Source organism: Triturus cristatus, chromosome 12, assembly GCF_964204655.1.
Source record: "Triturus cristatus chromosome 12, aTriCri1.1, whole genome shotgun sequence".
Lineage (NCBI taxonomy): Eukaryota > Metazoa > Chordata > Amphibia > Caudata > Salamandridae > Triturus > Triturus cristatus.
This window is the reverse complement of record NC_140595.1, coordinates 815,626,434-815,650,105: the sequence shown is the minus strand read 5'-3', so window position 1 is coordinate 815,650,105 and position 23,672 is coordinate 815,626,434. Positions and strand designations below refer to the sequence as shown.

Genomic DNA, 23,672 nt, shown 5'->3' with positions numbered 1-23,672 from the left:
TTCATTAAAGTGTTGGATGAGTTATCATTGTTTGGGGATGGTATTTTAATGAGAGGCGATAGATACGTTCCGCCATATGGTTTAAGACACAAGATTGTTAAATTGGCACATGAGGGTCATTTAGGGCAAACACTCACACAGCGTAGATTGAAAGAGGATTTCTGGTGGCCGGCCATGGATTCACAGGTGACTTCGTGTGTGGAGAATTGTTCAGTCTGTAGAGACAGCGAGAAGAGACTCAAGGTTGGGTCTAATGCAACGCGGAGCCACATTGTCAGTCCGGATGTACCATGGCATAGTGTGAGTCTGGATTTTATAGGTCCAATGGACGAATTGCCATTCAGTCAACGGTTTGCCATTGTGATAATTGATGTTTATTCTAAGTGGCTTGCCGTTGAATTTGTTAAGGATATAACCACTGACTGTACTATACAGTTTTTAAAGGGCATCTTCCTGAATGAGGGTTATCCTTCAGTTTTAATCACGGATAATGGTACTCAATTAACGTCTCAGAAAATGCAGGTGTTTTTAACTGGGTGTGGTGTGACTCATCACCGCACTTCCTTATATAATCCGCAAGCGAATGGTGTGTGTGAGAGAGCTAATAGAGTTGTTAAGGGGATCATTCAGATGTCGTGTGTTTCAGGAGGATTTGCGGATGAAATGGTCAAAAATATGGTGTGGGCGTATAGGACCACGGTTCATAAAGAGGACTCTAAGTCGCCTTTTGAACTCATGCGGGGGAGACGTCCTGGCACAAAACTAGCACCTTCTTGGATTAAAGATTCTCTTCTTGGGTGCGCTCAGCAGGAGGCAAGTGTGAAAACTGTGAAATCTGGGAAAACGATTGCTGAGGGTGACTGGGTTAAAGTTAAATCGGGGAGAGTGGCCAAGGGACTTTCGAAATTTAGGGGTCCTCATGTGGTGAAGAAGGTTTTTCAACATTATGTTGTTCTTGACAATGGGGAGAAATGGAACCTTCGAAGGGTAGCATTGTATAGTAAGCTTGTTTCAGATGAAGATTCTATGTTGTCTGCAAAACCAGTTCCGTCCAGTAGTGGCTATTTGTTGTCCACTCCGGAGGGTTTTTCTCCGGGTCAGAGTGCAAGCCGTTGTAGGGAGGATGGTGGTGGTGATGCTTGTAGTTCATTTGATGTGCAGAGTCAAGCTGGTGCTAACAATGATTTTAGTCACTCTGAGGAGTCCAGGTCTGTGAGGTCTCGCAGGCCACCGGCTTATTTGAATGACTATTTATGTTAATTATGTTTAACTGTACCTTTGGATATATTGTCTTTTTGTTCTGGTTTTAGGGAAGAAGATGTGTTGTAAATACTTATTAGCTATGTTTGTACTTACCTTGCTTCTAGTGTTCTGCAACCCCTTCCTCTGTGTCCTTTCCCAGTTCGGATCCTAGAACGCTTATGGGGTTCTTAGTACTAGCGTGTTGCTGCAGGGGGAATTCTAGCTGGGGCAGTTGGTGTCCGGTCAGCGGTTGTGGTGTACGCTTTGTCCATGCTCTGTAATAAAGATCCTGCTTAATACAGAAGAGGCTCCTGCATCTTTCCTACGATATTTACTTATATCATCGCCCCTAAGGGCATGTCCATTAGGGAGAACTGGACATCGCCTGAGAATCTAGTTGAGCACAAACATGTATGGTGGCGAACGGCTACGCTGGTGCTTATGGCCCGCTCTATGGAATTAGTGGTATCCAAGCCACAACGAATTGTGAACTTGCTCGCATCATGACTATCTTGAATTGCCTGAGCGAGGACAGGACGACGGTCTTCGGGCACACTAGGGAGGACTTGTGCCACCAAATCCCAGAGAGTGTGGGAATAGCGCCCCAACAAACAACTGACATTAACAGATCAGAAGGCCAGACTGGTGGAAGAAAATACACATTTGTCAAACCTTTTTACCTGCTTAGATTCTCTGTCGGGGGAGTGGTAGGAATTAGAGCGGCTCAATGAGGCCTGTACACAAGGCTTTCGTGTGAAGGGAGTTGACTCCTGGCAATTTTGTGATTGACTAGAGAGCTAGAACAAGTCTTGGCCAAAGCCACTATTAAGTTGTCCGTCAGAGTTTTGTTAAATGGAAGAAGGGGCTCAGAAGAGGTTTGACCCAGTTGAAGGACCTCTTTCTAAACACTAGTAATAAGCTCCAAGGTGGGGAGATGCAGGCCAAGTACTTCAGACACCCTATACGTCACTATGGCACAGGGAGAGGATTCCTTTGTGGCTGTACCGAGGCTGAGAGACCTGTTTATGGGGAGATCTCAAGGCTTCTATCCTCCTGTAAGTCCTCGTACCAATTATCATCTTGGTAGGGCTGAGTAGACTCATCACCAGTGTCACAGTCATGATCAGAGTTCATTACAAATACAGAATGCAAAGTGTGTTGTCGCCCTGGTGGAGGTGGTAAATCAAGTGGGGAAAGAGGGGCCTTGGGCAGAATCAGGCACTACGTCGGTCAAGGTCGAACTGGCATCAACTCTGCATCAAAAGGAAATATTGGGACATCCTCCTCCAGTGTTGATGGAGTCGGCATAGGTGCCCAGGGACGCCATAGGGTATGGTGCCAGATGCGGGGTCAGGACAGAAGCTGGAGGAGAGTTGGCTCGGCAGGCCCAACTGGCACCAGGGGTGCTCCCAGGCCTGTGCACCAGTCAGAATTTAACCTTGGAGGGGCCCCACGCCGGAGGGACTCACCTTGCAAGGACCATATACTGCCCCCTGAGAGTTTTATCTCAGCATGAAGGAGCTGATCTCCTTCAACTTTATTTAGAATGATTATATGTTCATTTATAAGGATTCCTATTTTCCAAGTGGAGCCCCCAAGAACATTGTGGCTGAATCCCGCCCTAAAACTCCACCAACGCCACCTAGGGGCTGCAGGGATGTGTGTCAAGTCCTTGCTGAAGCTTCCCTAACAGGAAGAACAGTTACAAGACAGCAGGACGCAGTAGCACTGAGCTATCTCTTGAGAGAGGGAGAGAGAGAGAGAGAGAGAGAGAGAGAGAGAGAGAGAGAGAGAACATGTAGAGAACTGGGGACACCATAAGCAGTGCAAGCTTTCGTAACACAAAGAACAGTTACAGGAACAATGGAGGCAGTGCATAGCTCCTTCAAAGCAGTATAGACAGAGCAGATATCAGCAGTGCAGGCCCACAAACAGCTGCATGTGCATCAGCAGTGCAAGCTTCCTTTACATACCTAGAACAGAAGTGACACAGATTTATCACAAAACACACACACACACACACACACACACGCTTCTTGCTAGAAAGACACATCTGTATTCGTAAAAGCAAGATTTGACTGTTTTGTAATAAATTATTCAGTGTTGTGTGACAGACTTTATCCTTCCCATGACTGAACCCCAAAGATGCTGAATAAGGGGCATTTGTCTAATTCAAGTCATTTTAAGCTGCATATGAGATCCCAGCTTTCCTGGAAGAGGAGGTCTCTAGATCCAGAGACCTCTACCCCAATCCGCAGCCGTTCCCTTGACATGTGTCCAGCACTGCTGTAGCAGCTTGTGTTGCAGGCACACATAGGTGTGATAAAGTGTTGAGGCAGTGAAGTGCAGGGGGTGTCATCACCCACTGGACTATAAGGGGGCTTCTTATCTTCCTCTTCTGTATGGCAGGGTCCAAGGACAGAGTTGCTGCAGTCTTTGGAGGGTTGATGTCACTTATTCCTGGTTTCTCTGTTCATAATATAAGTGATCCTGGAAGGGAGAAGAAACAGGGTTGGTCAATATTTCCACAACAGATGTGCAATCTACTTCACCTTTATACAATCCCCTAGTCATGGCCCCAAAAGTTTCAGCCTATGTGGGATCACCAGTTTTCTATGGTTTCTGGCCCCCCTCTCCATCTGAAGCTAGACATCCCATTTCACATCCCCTGTAACCGCACACAACATCCTAACAGCTGACCTCTGAAACAAAAGGGGCAACCGAGAAACCAGGGACCTGGGCCGAATAATGTTTTGCAAAAATGTGGTCCCTATGGGGGTAGTGTAGCCCTTGACTTCCACTGCAAAGTGTCAACAAGGGGGTACAATCACCTCTAACACAAATAACTCAGCATTTCATATTTATCTTTCATTTCATTTTAGCAACTTTTTCTTTGATTGTTGACAATGAGAAGTAAAACTTAGGTTGGTTTGCTCTATCGAACACAAGCTGCTAAAAAAAAAGGGGGTGACAGCGCAGTGAAAGTGACTATAAGAGCAGAAAGTGCATACGTGCTATGTACAGAAATATATACAAGTAGCTTATAGGGATAATATAGTGTTAAAGACCAAGCCCCGCTAGGCGAGTATTGATAGCCACCATCAGTTTCTTGAAAAACAGTCCGCATATAACGTTTTTGTCGAGGTTTTGACCCCTGGACTTAAATTATTTAAAACTGGGTCATCATCAGGACGCAGAAATATATAGGAGACACCAACTGATTTGGGTAATTAGTCCACCAATCAAGAGAATCTTTAATCAGTCTTCAAACAGATTTCAAAATAAGTATTCATACATGCAATTTTGGATAGACAATATATAGGCACTGTGCAATCATGTGTACATCACTGGGTCAGTGTGAAACGGACCTCAAGGAGGTTGCTCAAGTCGATGAATTCCCTGCAGAGAAGTGCACGATTGTATGTGACTGAAGGAGCTGAAATTTGAAAAGGATGCCTTTCACCATCAAAATTAAATCTTTTTTTCAAGTGCGCTTTAGTTTTGCACTGCAATTTACGTTTCCTAACTCTCCAAACTCACGCGTCTCTCCTGGGCCACTCTATTATCCCTATCAGCCACATGTATATATTTCTGTACATAGTATGTATGCACTTTCTGCTCTTATAGTCACTTTCGCTGCACCATCACCCCCTTTTTTTGGAGCACCTTGTGCTCGATAGAGCAAATATACATTTTACTTCTCACTGTCACCAATCAAAGAAAAAGTTGCTAAAATGAAATAAAAAGATAAATATGTAATGCTGAGTTATTTGTGTTAGCGGTGTTTGTGTCCCCTTCCTGACACTTTTCCGTGGAAGTCCAGGGCTACACTTCCCCCATAGGGACCATCTACAGTACCAGCTGTACACCTCTGAACCCCTGCATTGTACACACCATGGTATCTGCCACCACAACCTTTCCAGTGAGTAAAGGGTATATACAAACATCTTGTGCCTGGCATTTTTGTTCTGGGACATTGCTGCAAATAATCCCCATTTCTTAGATATACAGCACAAGTCTGGACTTTAGGAACTGGGCAAAGGTATGATATGCGCAGTGCATTTGTGCTGTGTGTTTCCACCTGGTGGAAATACTTGGTTACAAAGACCTCTCATAACATTGGCTCCCTTTACCGATCTGTCATTCTTGTTATCTGCAGTCAAACAGATCTGTTGGATTGTATTTATGTTGGCTCCAGGTGGAGCATACTGGATGGTGGAAGGTGAGGGCAGAATTGAGTAAGTTATTGTTCAGTGATGAACTATAAAGGAAGAGGCCGGTTAGATCCGGATATGGACCTGTGTGCAGCGTTATAGGAATGGGCTTTTCTATCAAAGGACATTGCCATTTGTTTCATTCAGCTGAGTATACAGCTGTCTGTTATTCAGCTCCAGGGGGTTGTTATGTTTCGAGGCATCTTTGCTCATTGTGCGGCTTTTATATCATTTGATCTGTGTGTAGATATGTGGTAGGTTTACATTAACATCTTTATGTGGGTTGATGTGTGGTACAGTTAATTTAACATCTTTAGGTGGGTTGATGTGTGGTACGGTTAATTTAACATCATTAGGTGGGTTGATGTGTGGTACATTTAAGTTAATATCTTTTAGTGGGTTAATTTGTGGTACGTTTATGTTAACATATTAAGGTGTGTAGATATGTGGTAGGTTTACATTAACATCTTTATGTGGGTTGATGTGTATGGTTAAGTTAACATCTTTAGGTGGGTTGAGGTGTGGTACATTAAAGTTAACATCTTTAGGTGGGTTAATGTGTGGTACGTTTAAGTTAACATCTTTAGGTGGGTTGATGTGCCTGATGATGAGAGGCTGTAGATGTGTCAGTATATCTTGCATGTATGTGCTGTTGAGGTGGCAAACACTTTGCTAGCTATATGGCTTGGAGACATAACAAGCTTGTGTTGAATGTGTCCATGTGATTTAGGATGATGTATAAATATAGCTTGATAATGATGTGTCAATGCATTTTTGGCTTGTAGCAGGGTGTCAGGAATATCGTAGGCGCTTTTGTGCTGGGTCCGAAGAAATTCCATAGTTTGAGAAAGTCTAGAGTAATAGTAAAACCCTGTATGGTTAATCACTGGAAAGACTTTTGCACTCTGCAAGATGGCCGCCGAATTTACTATACTTTCAGACACTCCTTTAGAACACCTGTGAGGCCACAAATGGTTAAGAAGGGTGCGCGCGCCTCCCGCGGCGCACTTCAACTGTAGTTTAGTTTGAACGAGGTTCAACACCCTGTTCCTCCTCACAACTTCATGAGAGTTGAGGGCGGAATTCCTTAGTAGTTTAGCGTAACGGAAACCTAGTTCCGTATTTTGAGAAGGTGGTTTGAAGTTCCAAGCGGCACGAGTGATTTCTAACTCGCAACTTGAAGAGACAGTCAAAAGCCATTAGTGTACTTGAAAAGTGACGGAAGAAGTTCGGAGTTCGGAAGAATTCCTTGCTGCAGCGACAGGAAAGCAGTTTGTCCTTGAATCTACAGTAAGGCGTATCGAAACGCGCTCTATGTCTATTGCGCTCCTGAAATTCATTGGGCCTGCAAGCGCGCCACTAACCCTGATAGCGAGAGTGAACCTTTATACCTGCCTCTTGCGTTTTCCCCTTAACTTTCCTTCCTCTCTTTCCTTACCCTGTACCTTTTTGCGAGCTAAGCCTTTAAGCAACTGAACAGTATAAAAGGAGCTTCGCCTGCAGTCGAAGGAGTTCATGGATAAGACTACTGTTGTGAAGACATTTGAATTTAGTCCTGTAACATTTAAGACTCCCAATCTAGAATGCTGAGGTAAAGAGACAGGCAATCTTGCAGCACATGTTGAGATTTAGACATTCAGTAATTCAGCGAGCACCATATTCATTCTATTTTCTTTAGTTCTAGGTATTGGGAGATTAATGGTTACACCTCACCTAATTTACAAGAGAAGCTAAAACTCTTTCATAAACCGGTAGGAAGTTCCTGCAGTACGTTGTAATTTAGAAGGGATATCTAGAGAGGCTGTTGTTGATCCTTTTCTATCCTTCTGTGCATTAGGTACCACCTCTTTCCTGGGATCAACTAGTGTGGACAACTAGTGAAAACTACCTGGGAATCAGAGGGAAGCTGTTAACGAAGGAGTTGTCTCTTCTCTGTCCCATTTCCCCTTTCCCCCCCGCTGGTGGGTCCGCTTCGTGAAATGCCGGCGCTGGCACACCGGAGGAGGGGCATTGGGTTCTAGCATCCATTCTGTTTCCGTGAAGATTTGGAGCATGACACAGGGCTGGTGCATGACAGAATCTGGAGTTCTATTTGATGTGTACTATTGTTGGTGGGTTATGTGTGAGAATAGCTGATGTAGATGTGTTCATTAAAGAGACAAATCTTCTTCAACTAGATGACTTGGACCATTCGTGCACACACGGGTGACAGGAAAGTGACTAAGAGGTAGCAGTTCCCTACTGCGATCCTATTAGAATAAATAAAACATGTGAGTGGGCGGATGAAGGTTCCTTTCAATGGGCAGATGAAGGTTTATGAATAACTATACTCACGATGAAGATGCCTGTCGACAACAGCAGTGCCTTGACCTTGGCGTCCAGATCCATGGGGAACTGGACTGAGTAGTGGTCATTGGCACTATACATCTCCTTCCGAAATCCTCTCCATACTCTTGTGATCCGGCCTATGGTGTGGGATTTGTTACTGGTTTTCACCTATTAAGAAACAGGGATTTTAGTACGGTGCATTTCATATTTGACTCTCATACCCTTATGGTAAAATCAACCCCAGCAACATGTATTCTTCCTGCAGCATGCTGCGATTACACCCACACGGGGTTGTTCCATATATTGGTCTCAAACTAGTGTGATACAGGCCTGCCTCTCCTCGTATGCACCGATACATATAGGGTCATATTCACAAGCTGCACTTTGTAATACAGTCATCTGTATTACAGTAGTAAAACTAAGGTACTACAACATGCTATTCACAAACCTACGAGGATAATTCTCCCACCGCTCCTATTTTTTCTATGGGGATATCCTCGCACCTGTAAGTTTACTACTTCGTAGTAAATGTGGGAGGGACAGCGAAGTGGCTGGAGAAAGGGGCATAGTTACTACTAGGTTTAGGGAGGAATGAGGTTGGTTTTAGGGAGGGGCTTGCACTCATCCACCAAAGAGTAAGCCCGCTCGATGGCCAGAATCATGTTCAATCTTCCATGCCGGACTCACATCACACCACATCTGAAAGCGGTCCACTAGCGTCCCATACACAAATGAGCACAATTGAAACTTCTCACCCCCACTTTCAAGGCACTACATAACACTGGCCCATCATTACTCAACAATCACATCTGATTTCACAAACCTTCCAGACACCTCCACTCATCTGGACCCTCACTTGCACACATCCCACGCATATAGAAAACCAGATCCGTCGGTCGAGCCTTCTCCTACATCGCTCTAAAAGCGTGGAATGAACTACCATTACTTGTAACAGCCTCCTACTCAATTCTTGAAATCCGCAAGAAGCTAAAGACCTGACTTTGAGTATTCCCACCAGGCCCTAGTTTTGGCTAAACTCACACCTGCTTAGCACCAGGGCACCCTCCCGGGTGATAGGACACTCTACATATCTGTATAACATAACATAACATTACTATTACAAAAACAGCACTTATGCAGTTACTATAGCCAAAAGGAACCCAAAACAGTAATACATTACTCCAGTTCATAGCTAGAGTAAGTCCAGCACTACACATTGCAGACCAATGTTACTGCAACACCCTCCCACAGAAAATACTGGCGGTAGGGACTAAATAAAAAACTCATAGGAAATAATGTTAAAACAAATTACATTATTTAAAATAGATATAAATATAATTAAATATAATTTAATGTTAAAAGAAATTAAAAAATATTTTTAATATTTAATTGTAAAATATTTTTAGAATCTTTTTTAATGTATAACTGAATGTAACACTTATTAAAATATAATTAAAATACTTTTAATTAATTCTATAATTCACTTTTAATCAGTCAGTCAGTCAAATAGCTTTATTTCGATAACAGGTATCATAAAAGCAACTTCATTCATACAAGCCAAGAATAAAAGATACGAGTTATCATAAAAACAATAAAAAAAAGGTAGATATATACATTCCATCCAGGGACAATACGCAAAAGATTGACCATTTTGTTAATAAATATGAGCAGCAACGCAGTAATCCCTGGGCCAAGATGGGGAATTCATTTGTACATTTGATAAGTTTTAAAATACAATTTTGTAAATGAGATTAGTTGAGAAAAAATAAGAACATACATCTTTTAAAGCTATCTGATGGCATTTTAAGAATGTATAAAGATACATTTGCATTGTGAATTCATACCTCCCTGCGCATGAATTTGGACCTGAAAAGCCAAATACAGCCGAGATACTTTGCCACACCACAGACAAAGAGCTCTTGGATCTGATTTCAAGATCCGCAGGGCAACACTATGAACCGAGATGCCCAGTTGGCTGCAGATTGTTCTATAATTCACTTTTAATAATTATTAATGCATAAATAAAAATGTCATTATTTTACTTTAGGTCAGAATTTAATATAATTTAATTTAAACTTCATAAAAATATTTTTTATTTAATATATGTAAATTGTTTTAAGATTTAATTCAAAATTAATTTAATAGTGCTGTAACATTTTATTTTATTCTACATTTGAAATAAATATATAATAATTTACATTAAGGTTTAACATAAAAATATTCTTACTAATTGTTTTCGAGCTAAATAAACTTTTGTTTTAACTTTTCCCTGTGGTTTACTATAGTGAGACTCCTCAGTTGGTGTAGAGACATGCAAGTCTACACTTTTGAGTAACTTTACCCTCTGATATTTTTGAATAGCCAAAAGTAGTAAAGTTACTTAAAAGTGCAAGAGTAAATTGCATGTGTAAATTATTCACAAGTGTAAGTTTCCTTTGTGAATTGCACAGGTATAGTTGAGCATTCCAATGTGTTACCACCCAGTATTTCAATGACACATCCCGATACAGATAAAGTGGTACATTCTAATGTGTTACCAGCCAGTATTTCCCTGACACATCCCAATACAGATAAAGCGGTAGATTCTAATGTGTTACCAGCCAGTATTTCCATGACACATCCCAATACAGATAAAGTGGTACATTCCAATGTGTTACCAGCCAGTATTTCCATGGCACATCCCAACATATATAAAGTGGTTCATCCCAATGTGTTACCAGACAGTATTTCCCTGACACATCCCAATACAGATAAAGTTGTACATCCCAATGTGTTACCAGCCAGTATTTCCCCGACACATCCCAATGCAGATAAAGTGGTACATTCCAATGAGTTACCATCCAGTCTCCCCTCTTGGCTTGTTCATAGAGAGATAACGTGGAACATTCCAATATGCTATCAGACTTTCCTTTCTATTCTGCTTCCAAATATAGTGTACGTGTGTTTATTGTCCTCACCCTTGTTGGATGATGTCCTGGATATTGCACATAACTTTATCGGATGACAACACTGCACCTACATTTGTTTGTTGCCTCAATATTACTCAGACATGTGTATAGTAATGCAATATCACACAATGACAGTGCTTTGTGACTCTGTGTGTTCACATATGGTTGGCAGCAGACTATTTGGAATGTATGGACATTGTAGGAGTTGACAAGCCCTTTCTAGAGTACTATAGACTTGGTGTTGGGTTTCTCATCTCATTCTATGGTCAGAACAGAGCTTCAGATTAAACTGTATGGTTATCACAGCTCTTTAAACTCTATGGTTAGCACAGGACTTTTCATTATAATGTTTAGACAACAGAAGGCTTCTCTTTGAACTCTATGGTTACCACTGGACATCTCATTGGAGATATATGATCGATAGATACCACCCCGTAACCATACCTCAAAGTTGGCATCTTTGAAGGCAGCCGTTCCGAAGCCTGGCCCCACGACCCGCAGCACCTCCTCCTTTGCGACGTTCAGGATGGAGAAGCTGATCGAGAAGGCCTTCCAGTTCTTGACGATGTAACCGATGAGACACTCAGATGTGGGAGAGTAGACTTCCAGCTAGGATTGTAGTTGTAAACACATAAATTACATATGAGTAGTTACTTTGATTTCATCGTCAAAAATACAATTTATACTGAACACCGGAGTAATGAGCGGATATGGAGTAATGTACCCCCCAAAGATTTAGGTTAGTTATCTCGATATATCATTAGTCTATAAGTGTTTTGACATTACAGTACACATTTCATATTTGAAATAGTAACTCAGGATTGGAAAGGCCTATATTTGAAGCCAGCATTCTGGCAACTGGCATTATGGAGTTCAGCAAAAACAGACAGAACTATTTAATGCAAAGGGTGAGAATTTATGAAGGGTTTTCACCTCTGCTGCACTTTTCCATCCTTCAAAAGGACCCAGACCTTGTATCCCCTCTATTAACCTCATCAAGGGTAAGGAACCTGGGAATTCTCCACAAATCCAATGTTTTTTCTGTTCTCCATGTCAACACAGTGACCAGCAAAAATTATTCCCATGGGAAGTGAATTGAGAAATTCTTTTGAAATCTATGTGGCCTGCAGAGTCCAGCCAGAGTTCTACCATACATATGTGCACTGGTTTACATAATAAGAGGAAACGCTTGATTTGTATCCAATTAACCCTTTGCCATCCAAAATTATGGCCGCAGTTGTACAAAGTGCTTTTGCAGATGCAAATCCTGCGATCTGCAAAATCAGAGGCTATGCAACCACAAGTCCCAATACACGAAATATACTTTTTGAGTCGCGAAAGGTACTCTGAGTCACAAAGGTCTTTCTGGCAGGGAACAACATCCTGGAAATCACTTCCACCAAACTTAGAAACCTGCCCTTCTTTTATAACTCTGAGCCGTCTCCACTCCATTTTTTCAAGCACCAGCACTGTCCCCACATCTGTTAAGTATCTATAATACCGCTGGTCTATGCACTACCGCAAACGGGGGTCACAGCATTAATGTACCCTGAAGACACAGTTATTATTCAGATTAGACCATGATGGCTGTGCAGGGTCTAGCACTGTATCCCTTATCTGGACTTGGCGGGTGCACAACATATTGAAATTCAATGCAAATAAAACTAAGGTCTTCGTTGTGAATGGTTGTATTGATATGTGATTCATCTTGGTCAACCACACTGGGCCAGCCACCTAGATCCCTAATTCAGTGAATGATATTCTTTGCAGTTAGACCTTTTTATTGGCTCACATTTGGACTATGCTTAGGCCTAGTGACCATGGCAAAGTGAATAAACTACTTAAAAATGTGGCAGCCAAGTTTATGGCTGGACTTTCTAACTTGAGAGAGGCTAAATGAATCTTACTAAACCTGAATTGGCTTCCTATAACACAGATAATTCAGTTCAAGGTACTGTACCTGGTGCATAAGGTGCTCTTCGGCAATGGACTTGTTTTCTTAAAAAAAACATATTTGAAAAAACTACCCACTGAAATTCCTCCACTTGTTTAAGAGGAATTTTCTTGTAGACCCTAGAATTTGTTAGAGCAGGTCTGGAGGGTAAAGTTTTTCTTAAGGTGTCTCAAAACTCTGGAACTCACTGCTGCTGTTCCCTCAGTGAGAGAATTATCGGCCTAACTTTAGAAAGAACTTGAAAACTCAGCTGTTCTCACAAGATATTTATTTTTCTTAGATACTGCGAGCTTGTTACCTTCAGCATTCCTCGCGCCTAGAGACCCTCAGTGCGTATTAGAAATGACAGCTAACATAACATAATAAGGAACTTAATAATCCTCCTGTTTCAAAGAGACTTTATTTGAGTCAAAGAGCTCAATGTTCTATTCCTTTCTCTAAGCCCCACCCACGCCCAAGGACTATGGCTGTTTTCTACTCTTGATAGTAAAGCTATGGTTTGTGTTATCATTAGTCAAACCTCTAATGCTCTGGGACCACAATCACTCCATAGAAAACCACATAAATACATCACATAAAGGAACAATGATATATATAAAGCCACTCCAATTGCCTGGTTGCAGCCAATTGCAATATAAAATAACCAACCACTCTCTATGTACAACTCAGCGATGCAGGAAAACCTCTGGGTATTTGGAACACAACAATTGACTACGGGTCACTTGACATTCTGCGCCATCCCTAGCCCCGTGTTGGTACTAGGGGTGGGCAGAACTCGCAGAGTTTCACTCAGTGGAATTCTGTGGAGTTACATGAAAACTCAGCATAATTCTACGGAGTTCTGTGAGCATGCAGAAATCTGCACGCCGCTCTGCTTGCACTCAGTCGCGTTTCTTGTCACCCCCAGCTTTACAAAATGGCGAAAATATGTGTTTAAAACACATATTTTTGCCATTTTGTCACCCCCCCCTCAGTGATGACACCCGGGCTGGCCCGCACCCACTGGCCCCCCCTTCCTACGCCACTGCTTGCACTGATATTTTTGTTCCGGGAGCTTGTTGTGCGCTGCAAAATCAGCTCGAACGGCACCATGCGGTGCGCCACAGAGCACTGTTTCTTTGCTGCTGCCTGGGTTGAGAAACTCTCACCGGGTACCCTCCTGGTACTTGAAAATGGTGGTAGTGGATGCCAGTTCTCCCTTGCCAACTTACCGTTGGCGAGCTGCGCGAGAAGAAACTCCACCACGTGGCGGTTGGCAGTGTTTGGACGGAAATCAGCATTACAAACATAATGCAGAGTGACTAAAACTCCGCAAACTCCACCAGCGGAGCAAAATTTATCGCCTACCCCTAGTTGGTACGTCGCTGAATCCTTAGAGAGAGCACTGCCTGATATGCATTTGCTTGGGGAGGTATTCACAACAAATACTTTACTCCACCCAGCAACCTGCTCATACCATCCTAACATGACTTAAACTTGCCCATCATTCATGTTTAATGATTTTATATAGTGCAGACATTGCCTAGAGGCATCAGAGCACTTTACAAGAGTACAGTTACCAACGATAATTGTGAAAATATATTATAGATACAGTACAGGAAAAGAGAAAAACAGATATTTGACAGTGTGTGAGAGGTCAAATATTTATCCCGTGTCTTTCAAAGAAAAGAGTCACAGGGGCTCATTTACAAGCTCGATGTGTCGCCGGTGCATCACTTTTAATATGGGGAAAAGTGACATACCAGCGGCGCAAGTGGTTTGTAAATAAGCCCCTTAGTTCATTTCTAGAGGTAGAGTGGCATGGGGTCATATGAAGGGTCAGAGGGAGGGTGCTCCAGATTCTTGTGATGCTTCCAGAGAATGATTGGTTCATGTATTGTTCTTATCTGATGGTGGAAGACTCCAGGAGAAGGGATTCTGCGCTTCTTAAACGCAGTTTTGTGCCCAAGATTTTCAATTTTCTAGTTCGGTAGATTGTCAAAGAGGTATGCAGGCCCTTGTATGAGGTGCAGACAGTTTTAAGTTGAGCTCTCGACTCAATAGGAATCCATTGTAGGGATAGCAGGATATTTGTGATGTGGTCAAATGTCTGGTGTCCAGTAACAACGCGGGCCACAGCATGCAGTCCTGCTCCTAGTGGAGCTAAATGTGCTTTTGGATTGCTTGAAAGGAGTGAGTTCCTGTAGTCTAGCCTGGAGAGAACCAATGACCGAACAAAGGACAAAGTATTGCTCTGGAATTACCTGCCAGACACCCCCCAGTGAAGGCTTAGTTGGAACTGAGCATTCTTAGCCGTGGCCCTGATTCGACTCTGGAGGTTGAGCTGATTGTCGAGGATGAAGCCGAGTGACTTGGCCTTCTGAACAGTGGTGGTTTGGCACACCAAGGCAGAAAGGGATTCTATCCATTCCTGCACAAGTAGGTTGGATTTCTTCATAGATATGAGAATGACATTTTGTTTTCACATGGTGAAATTTAAGGTGCTGAGTTGACATTCATTTTTTAATTCTTGCCACGGTGTTGGTAAAATTTGTACAAATAAAACATGTGAATATATCCTTTAACTGTACATAAGCCTATATACATTATGCCATATTTGGGAACAATTACATAAAAAAGTATTATAATGTTCTTCATTATATATTTTTTTGTAAAAATGTGTGTCTTCTATTCTAATGTATTGTCAATGTCTTCATATGTCAGAAATCACTTTTTAAAACTATATTTGTATGTATTTTTAATAGCCCTGAAGAAGTCTCTTCGTGAGACGAAACGCGTTGGCTATGGCTATGGTTGTTTACCTTTGGGAAAATAAAGAAAAATCCTTTTAAGAAAAATAAAGAGGAACTAGTTAAAAAAACACACATCTTGGATTTGGATGTCTTTTGTGTGCTAACTGTTTTGAACTTTGATGTAACATGTTTATACTATGCTGTATAGTGCTGAACCCTTTAGCATTTAATGTTACTGTAGGACTTGTTCCTAGTTAAGGAGTATAGAGGGGAGTGCTCCTTGGTTCCTTGCACTATTTGATAATTTGAGACATTATTCATTTGTTGGGTGCGGTTTCTAATAGCCTCTACCCTCATCCTTTTTATATTCACTTCACTCTTGACTTGCCTCATTCCTGCAAGGAAATACACACCCTGTTCGTGCTCTGGCCTGACCACAAACTGACCAACAAATGCTCAACTAGTCGGACAGGGAGTTTCCCAGATGCTTATCGTCTTCACCTTGTGCACTATGCCCTGCAGGAGCCCAACAACTACCATCTGCGGACTTATCAGATTGACCTCTATCAGTTGTATAAACATGCTTTTCACCTATGCCCTGCAGGTGCCCAACAGTGACCATCTGCTAACTTATCAGATTGACCTATAATTATGGTGTTCATTGTTTTACTGTACACGTCTCCCTTTGTATAATTATGGTGTTCATCGTTTACTGTACACATCCCCCCTTTTGCATAACCATGGTGTTCTTTCTTTACTGTACACTCGGGGTGGGGATGAAGGGTATATAAGACGTGGAACCAAAGTGCTTGGCAGACTGCCTCCTCAGACAGCTATGGGTGTCTGTTGTTGATGCTTTCTCTCTTATGAGATTGTAATAAATATCCTTTCTCTCCGTTCTCCAGTGTTGTTCTCAGTTTGTATTTCGGACCCGTGGACTATAGGGTGACCCTGCACCTTTGGGTGGTCCCCCAAAAGACCCCCAAATCCACAATTGGCGTCCCACGTGGGGCCCATCTGTGACGCGGCAGCCCGGTCGAGGGTTCCCAACAAAGTTTGAATGGACGGTGGTGGGGTATACCTACGCAAAGAGACCCTCGTCTTCGTAGCCACCACCTGACCTTCACCGCATCTGAGGATACTCCCGCAAGTGGCACCGTTCCTGACTGGGGCCCCCAATAGACTTGGACGAGCTTTGCAGTAAAGAGACCGCCTGGAGAACGAGACAAAGGATTCTGGTAGGATCGCCGGTTGGCGATACCTTTTGTTTGTTTGGTTTTGGTTATCTGGCTTTTGTTCACTCTTTGCAAACAGTGAAGGTAAACGGGTAATGTGGACTTTTTGACAAGCCTAGAAACTTGTAGAGATGTTTAATATTGTAAACATGCCCGTGTGTAGTAAATGTGTAGGGATATGCTGTTGTATATCGCAGTCCGATGTTTTGGAAGAAAGTCAACCAGCTCCACCGGAGGGTACCCCGAATAAAGAAATGTACATAAAATACGGTATTTCTCCCATAATGTACAGCACATTATGGAACAAATACACGTCAAAGGATAGGGATAATACCTGGCCATAATATGGCTCTTTTTGACCCTCAGAAAATAGAGGCAGTAGAAGCCCAATTGCATAGGCACAGATCTAGACAATCCATGTTTGATTCCTTGGGGTTATGGAAGAAGGAAATTATAGAAAGGGGGAGGAGAGCTCAGGCTCAATCCCATAAGGCAGTATGTAAATCAGAGAAACAAAAATTGGCGGAATTACAACAAGAAAAGGTGGCTTCAAATATTGCCTGTTTAGATAGAGAACACCGGCTAAATGCCTCTGGCCAGTATCCTATGCGATATACCCCCTTAGCACAGTCAGACCCCCATGAGAACAAATTACTCCTACCCCCCCGCCACCACCATATCACGTACCTCCGCCTCTACTTGCCGCTGACGGACAACAACTCCCCGACGCTAACGGGCAACAACATCCCAGTCCAGACTTCCGTCCCGACCCTGCAGCTCCACCCACATCTCTCTCTGGTCCCGAACCTGGTTGATTGCAGATTGACACGTTTTTCCAAAGTGCGGAGAAACGGACGCCCCCACATTCACTTGGTGAGGTTGCTCTAAATGCATGCTTGTGCAATTGATTGAATCGGAGACACTTGTCATTTTGGGAGATTGGAGACTGGGATTATTAGTTTTCTCATTTATTGAGGGTCTCCAATTTTAGGGGACAATGAGTAAACTAAGGAAATGCATTTCTCATTGTTATGTTGTTTTGGAAGTCCGTATTTGGACAAATTGCTCCACTCCCCACCTCAAATTGGAGGATGTAGGTGAAATTTGGAGTGAATCTTTGGAATAGGTTTTTTTGGTATGAAATATACAAAGGACAATGACGATTTGAGTGACTGCTGGACGGCTCCTTAGATTTAAACAAAAATACAGTATTTACGTTTTTTTTAAGGAAAGAGAAGGTAGATAAATGGGAAAGCTTTCGAAAATGGGAAAAACATGCACCACTTTAGCAGGGCTTGAAAAGAAAAAAGAAAAAAGATCACTCACAATGTTGAGCAAGATTTAATATGGACGAGCTATTTTAGGGATTACCATAGCGAGGTGACAACGGGTGTTCTGCTTACTCAGCAAACTGAATAAGAAATAACAATGCTTTTAAATATTGTTATCTTGCAACATTTGCTCAGCTTTCAGAAACAGAAGTCAGAAGTCAGTTTGTTTTCTGTGACTGAAATTAAAGGATTTTGTAAAGTGAACTGCGTTACAATTGCACTGTGCAAAATATGTGAAATGAAAGGCTGTAAGATGCCAGGTTTCTTTCTTTTTCTGCAACACAGCTCTGAAATAGCTAATAAGTGAACGGTTCAAACATTTCAAATATGCTTCATCAATTATGAAGACACACTTTTGTAAATTGGTATTGAGAGAAAAAAAAATAATATATATATATATATATATATATATATATATATATATATATATATATATATATATATATATATATATATATATATATATATATATTACCTACTGGCGGTCGCCAGTAGGTAGTTATAGTTAGGACCACGTTTCCATAGGAAATCCGCAACATTCTATTTTGAATAACTTTGGCGCCGGTCGACGAATCCTCGCGAATTTTTCAAAATAGGTGGGGCGCTACGCTCCGCTCCTACCCTGAAAGTCTCGGGGGAATTCGTCAAGCGGGGGCTGAGATAAAAGGGGGGTCCCAAAACGCGTTTTTCCCATGCATTTTTCCATAGGACCTTTAGACAGGGCTACAGCCCGAACGGCTGAACAGAATTACTAGAAATTTGGCAGAGAGGTAGTCCTCAGGTCAAGGAAGTGCCTTTTGTAGGTTTGGTGTAAATCTGTTCAGTAGATTCTGAGAAAATAGCCTTTAAATCAATATATATATCTGAGCCAGCTTACGGTGCGCTTACGGTACGCTTACCGTACGCGTACGGTGGCGTGCGCGAGCGCGATTCTGATTGGCTCTTAGATCTAAGTAAACATTCGAATCGGCCGAAACCAGGAAGCTGCGGCCGCCATTTTCTCTCTCGCACTGAGAGTGATTTTTAAAATATAAAGCCCAAAAACATGTAAAGGGGCTGTTTAGACAACTCCCACACACATAGCCATGTTGAGGGAGTCCCCAAAGATCCCCCAAGGCAAAAAACTGAATTTTTATTTTTTCGGTAATTTCGCCGATTACGCTTACCATACGCGTACGGTAAAAAATTATTTAAAAAAACAAAATTATCCACACTCTCTCCACCCCGTGTGCAATTGGTGCCCGAATTGTGCATGGCTTAATACACCTGAGATAAACTAAAATATTTAAAAAAAAAATAATAAAAAAAAAAATTATCCACACTCTCTCCACCCCGTGTGCAAATGGTGCCCGAAGGGCACCATTTGTGCATGGCTTATAAAATATACGAAAAATTAAAATATTACCTTTCAAAACGAAGTGCATCATATGTCCTCCATGTGCGCACGGTGCGCGAAGCGCATCGTGCGTACATGGCCCATCTAGCGTAACGTGGGCACGCGGTGCACGTAGCGCACCGCGTGCCCACCGTGCGTGCACGGCACTAATTGCATAAAGTGGGCGCGCCGTGCGCGCACGGAACGAACTGCGTTAAGTGGGCGCGCACGCCACGAATGGCGTAAAGTAACTTAGCATTTAAAAAACCGTACAAATTCACTGAAAAAACCATAGGTTTCACACACGTTATAGTTAGGAATTAGCATTTAAAAAACCTTGCAAATTCACTGAAAAAACCATAGGTTTCACACATGTTATAGTTAGTGGAAATTTTACTGATAAAAAACCAATGAAATTCCCCCGTTATAGTTAGTGCAGGCAACTATAACTCACGCGACCGCAATCTTCTGCTGATGACATATGTGTCTTTATGAAAAAAAAATATTTGTAATATATGTATAGCTAAAAATGTATGGAAGAAGACATGGGCAAATAAGTGTCTAAATACAGTATTAGCATCAGCAGAGGATTGCGGTCGCGTGAGTTATAGTTGCCTGCACTAACTATAACAGGGGAATTTCATTGGTTTTTTATCAGTAAAATTTCCACTAACTATAACATGTGTGAAACCTATGGTTTTTTCAGTGAAGATATATATATATATATATATATATATATATATATATATATATATATATATATATATAATATATATATATATATATATATATATATATATATATATATATATATTCACTGAAAAAACCATAGGTTTCACACATGTTATAGTTAGCTGGACATTTCACTCGTGAAAAACCAATGAAATTCCCCCGTTATAGTTAGTGCAGGCAACTATAACTCACGCGACCGCAATCCTCTGCTGATGACGTCAGATATTACATCACTGTATTTAGACACTTATTTACCCATGTCTTCTTCCATTCATCTTTAGCTATACATATATTACATATTCTTTTTTTTCAGAAAGACACATATGTCATCATTGATGTAATATCTGACGTCATCAGCAGAGGATTGCGGTCGCGTGAGTTATAGTTGCCTGCACTAACTATAACGGGGGAATTTCATTGGTTTTTCACGAGTGAAATGTCCAGCTAACTATAACATGTGTGAAACCTATGGTTTTTTCAGTGAATTTGCAAGGTTTTTTAAATGCTAATTCCTAACTATAACGTGTGTGAAACCTATGGTTTTTTCAGTGAATTTGTACGGTTTTTTAAATGCTAAGTTATGTATTTATTAATATATTTTTTTAAACAAATTTTTTTCACGGCCCGCGCACGGTGCGCTTCGCGCACCGTGTGCGCGCAGTGGGCTCGCGGTGCGCTTCGCGCCCAAGGGCCAAATACATTGTTTGTTTTTTTCTATAAATCGCGGAGTGCGCGCACGCTGCGCGAACTTTGCAGATTTTTTTCCGTTTGCTGGTGCGCGCAGGGTGCGCGCACTCGGCGATTTTTTAAAAAAAAAATACATTTTTTTTTGGCCCTTGGTGGTCCTTCTGGGACCCCCTGACCATGGCTAGGGGGTCAGGAACTGTCCACCCTGCCCCCTTTTCACATTCTCCACATTTGTTTTTCACCCCCTCAGAGTGCGAGAGACAAAATGGCGGCCGACACTTCCTGGTTTCGACCAATTCGAATGTTTACTAAGATCTAACAACCAATCAGAATTGTGCTCGCACACGGCAAGGTGCGCGCACCCAGCGCGCACGGTGCGCGCGTACAGATATATATATTGATTTAAATGCTATTTTCTCTGGAAATACTGAACAGATTTACACCAAACCTGCAAAAGGCACTTCATGGACCTTATGGCTACCTCTCTGCCAAATTTCACGTAATTCTGTTCAGCCGTTCGGGCTGTAGCTGCGACTAAAGTCCCTATGGAAAAATCCATGGGGAAAACGCGTTTTGGGACCCCCCCTTTTTCTCGGCCCCCACTTGACGAATCACCCCGAGACTTTCAGGGTAGGAGCGGAGCGGAGCGCCCCATTAGTTTTGAAAATTTCGCGAGGATTCGTCAATCGGCGCCAAAGTTATTCAAAATAGAATTTTGAGATTTCCTATGGAAACTCGGTCCTAACTATAACTATCTACTGGCGACCGCCAGTAGATAATATATATATATATATATATATATATATATATATATATATATATATATATATATATATATATATATATATATATATATATATATATATGTCTGCTCTGGAAGTTGCCCTTCGGTGGGAAGCACTCGGACGCGGTCATCGGTGTAAAGCCTTTATTGGTACAAGAGGAACAGTTGCACACCGATAGCTTTTAACAGTTCAGCAGCGTCCTCTCCGCCTGACGCGTTTCGAGGTCTCAAACCTTCTTCCTCAGAGGCAGGGACGCAGGTGAGAATGTGTGCATTCCGGACACCTCCCTTAATTTATGCAGGGAAGCCCGCCCTGTATGGGCCTTGCCTCATTCAGAGCAGCCAATAGTGGCGGGCAATCAAATATATAAGGGCAAGTGTGTCCGAACAATGCACGTAACAATCTGGGGTGTGCCTCTGATGAAGAAAGAGACTTTCGAAACGCGCAAGGCAGAGCACCTTATTTTGCTGTGGATTATTTTAACGGGTTCCGGCGCCCATTCCTTACGAGAGCTTGATGCCCCGTCCGGCTGCCTGAGTGCTTCCCAACGATGGGCAAACCCATGGAGCAGCGAGATATATATATACACACATTTTTTATAGGATCAGAACAAATTAGAATGGTTTGCTTGGTGATGTGCAACTTTAAGGTATCCTTGCTGAATGCCGATTTCCAAACATTGTTTGTGCACTGTGTATCTTTATCAATACATGTTAGTGGGAAACCTTTAGTGGCCATTTCAATGGAGAATATGCTATCTGTAATGACAGTGCACTCCTACAGTATGCTTTGTTTTACAAAAAATATTTGTGATAGGAGAGTTTTAAATGATTACTATTCCTGCCCAGATGACAATGCTATTACCAAGTCAACCACCACAAGGTCCAGCTAGTCAACAGCCTGACGCACCCCTTGCGCAGGATGCGCAAAACATTGTGCTCTAACAGGGATATGTGCAAATGCTAGCCCATTCAATTGGGCCCTTTGTTTCAGTGAAGGTTCATTCCGCCCCAAGTTCACAGCCTGTTCGGACAAGCTTTCTGGGGACCAGGGCACTCAGGGGTCAATTGCATCAACTGGAGTGTTCCCTACTCGTTTTGACTGTTAGGATAGCAAGACAGGGCAGTCCAAGGCTTACTCAAAGAGGTGAGGTGCGGTTAGACATTCAGAATACAGCGCACACTGTACCGCCTGCTGATGAACTCGATGTCCAGTCAGTGCTTTGATTTTTATAAAAGAAAAGCACTTTATTACACCCAAGAGTATATTATACATAAAATTAGGACAAACAGTGAAAACCAGATGTCTCTACAACCCTCTGGGCCAGAGTTCTGACCCCAGACAGTATTTTAGTGCCTAGATGCTAAGCACTATAAAAACACAGTTAACATGAAAAAGTACAATTAGCATTGTCTTTTACAGACTATGTTGCACAGGGTTGTTCTCGTTAGACGTATTCTTATAATTAAAGTTATTTAAAATTGAACAAAGAAAATCCTGATAGAGTGTTACTGCAACAGGTTTTTGTAGGGAGACAGAAATTAATGGGAAATATGCAGAAGAGGAGGAGGACAATCGAACAGGGGCTGGTCAACCTTCACTGGATCCAGCGCAGCAATGTAGTGGAGGATTAGGCCAAAATGAGGGTGCCTACTGCTTACAGGAAAGGTCATTGAAAGGATGAATGCCCTAATTTACAGGGTCAAACAACGGTGGCGAGAGGAAGGGGTAATTCATTCACAAGGAGTACAAGCAGAAGTGGTGCAATCACACTTCTCAGACTAAGACTTTGATGTAGAAATGAAGGAAGCAGAGTTGAGAACAGATGCAGAAGAGGAGAGGGCAGATTTTGATGAAAGAGCAGAACAGATTAAGATGAAGCCGAACAGAGGGAGGTAGATTTAGCTAGGACGAGGACAGATTAGATGAAGGCTATGTATTACATTTTGACTTTTTATTGAAAACACCAAGCTCTATGTATTGACAAACAGCTTTTGCCAAGGCGTATTTGCTTGGCCTTGGATTCTATGAGAGAATCTAAGAATCAAAATATGGTAGCAAAGATTTCCGCACTATAAGCATACAAACAGACAGAAGCTTTTACCATGA

At 42.1% G+C, this 23,672-nt stretch overlaps 1 protein-coding gene across 2 annotated transcripts in view; it reads right to left on the bottom strand.

The window, feature by feature from the left end:
* Window positions 1-3,311: 3,311 nt before the first annotated feature.
* LOC146782963 (phospholipid scramblase 3-like) overlaps window positions 3,312-23,672 on the bottom strand; it is a 98,513-nt gene continuing 78,152 nt past the window's right edge. The window contains exons 6-8 of one of the 2 annotated variants that reach the window (XM_085637730.1): window positions 11,177-11,341; window positions 7,791-7,952; window positions 3,312-3,732 (exon numbers count right to left, since the gene is read on the bottom strand). In XM_085637730.1, the coding sequence (XP_085493856.1) occupies window positions 3,697-3,732; window positions 7,791-7,952; window positions 11,177-11,341 (363 nt within the window). In that variant the 3' untranslated portion in view covers window positions 3,312-3,696. The remainder of the gene's footprint in view (window positions 3,733-7,790; window positions 7,953-11,176; window positions 11,342-23,672) is intronic. The other variant, XM_085637731.1, reaches the window with a different exon arrangement.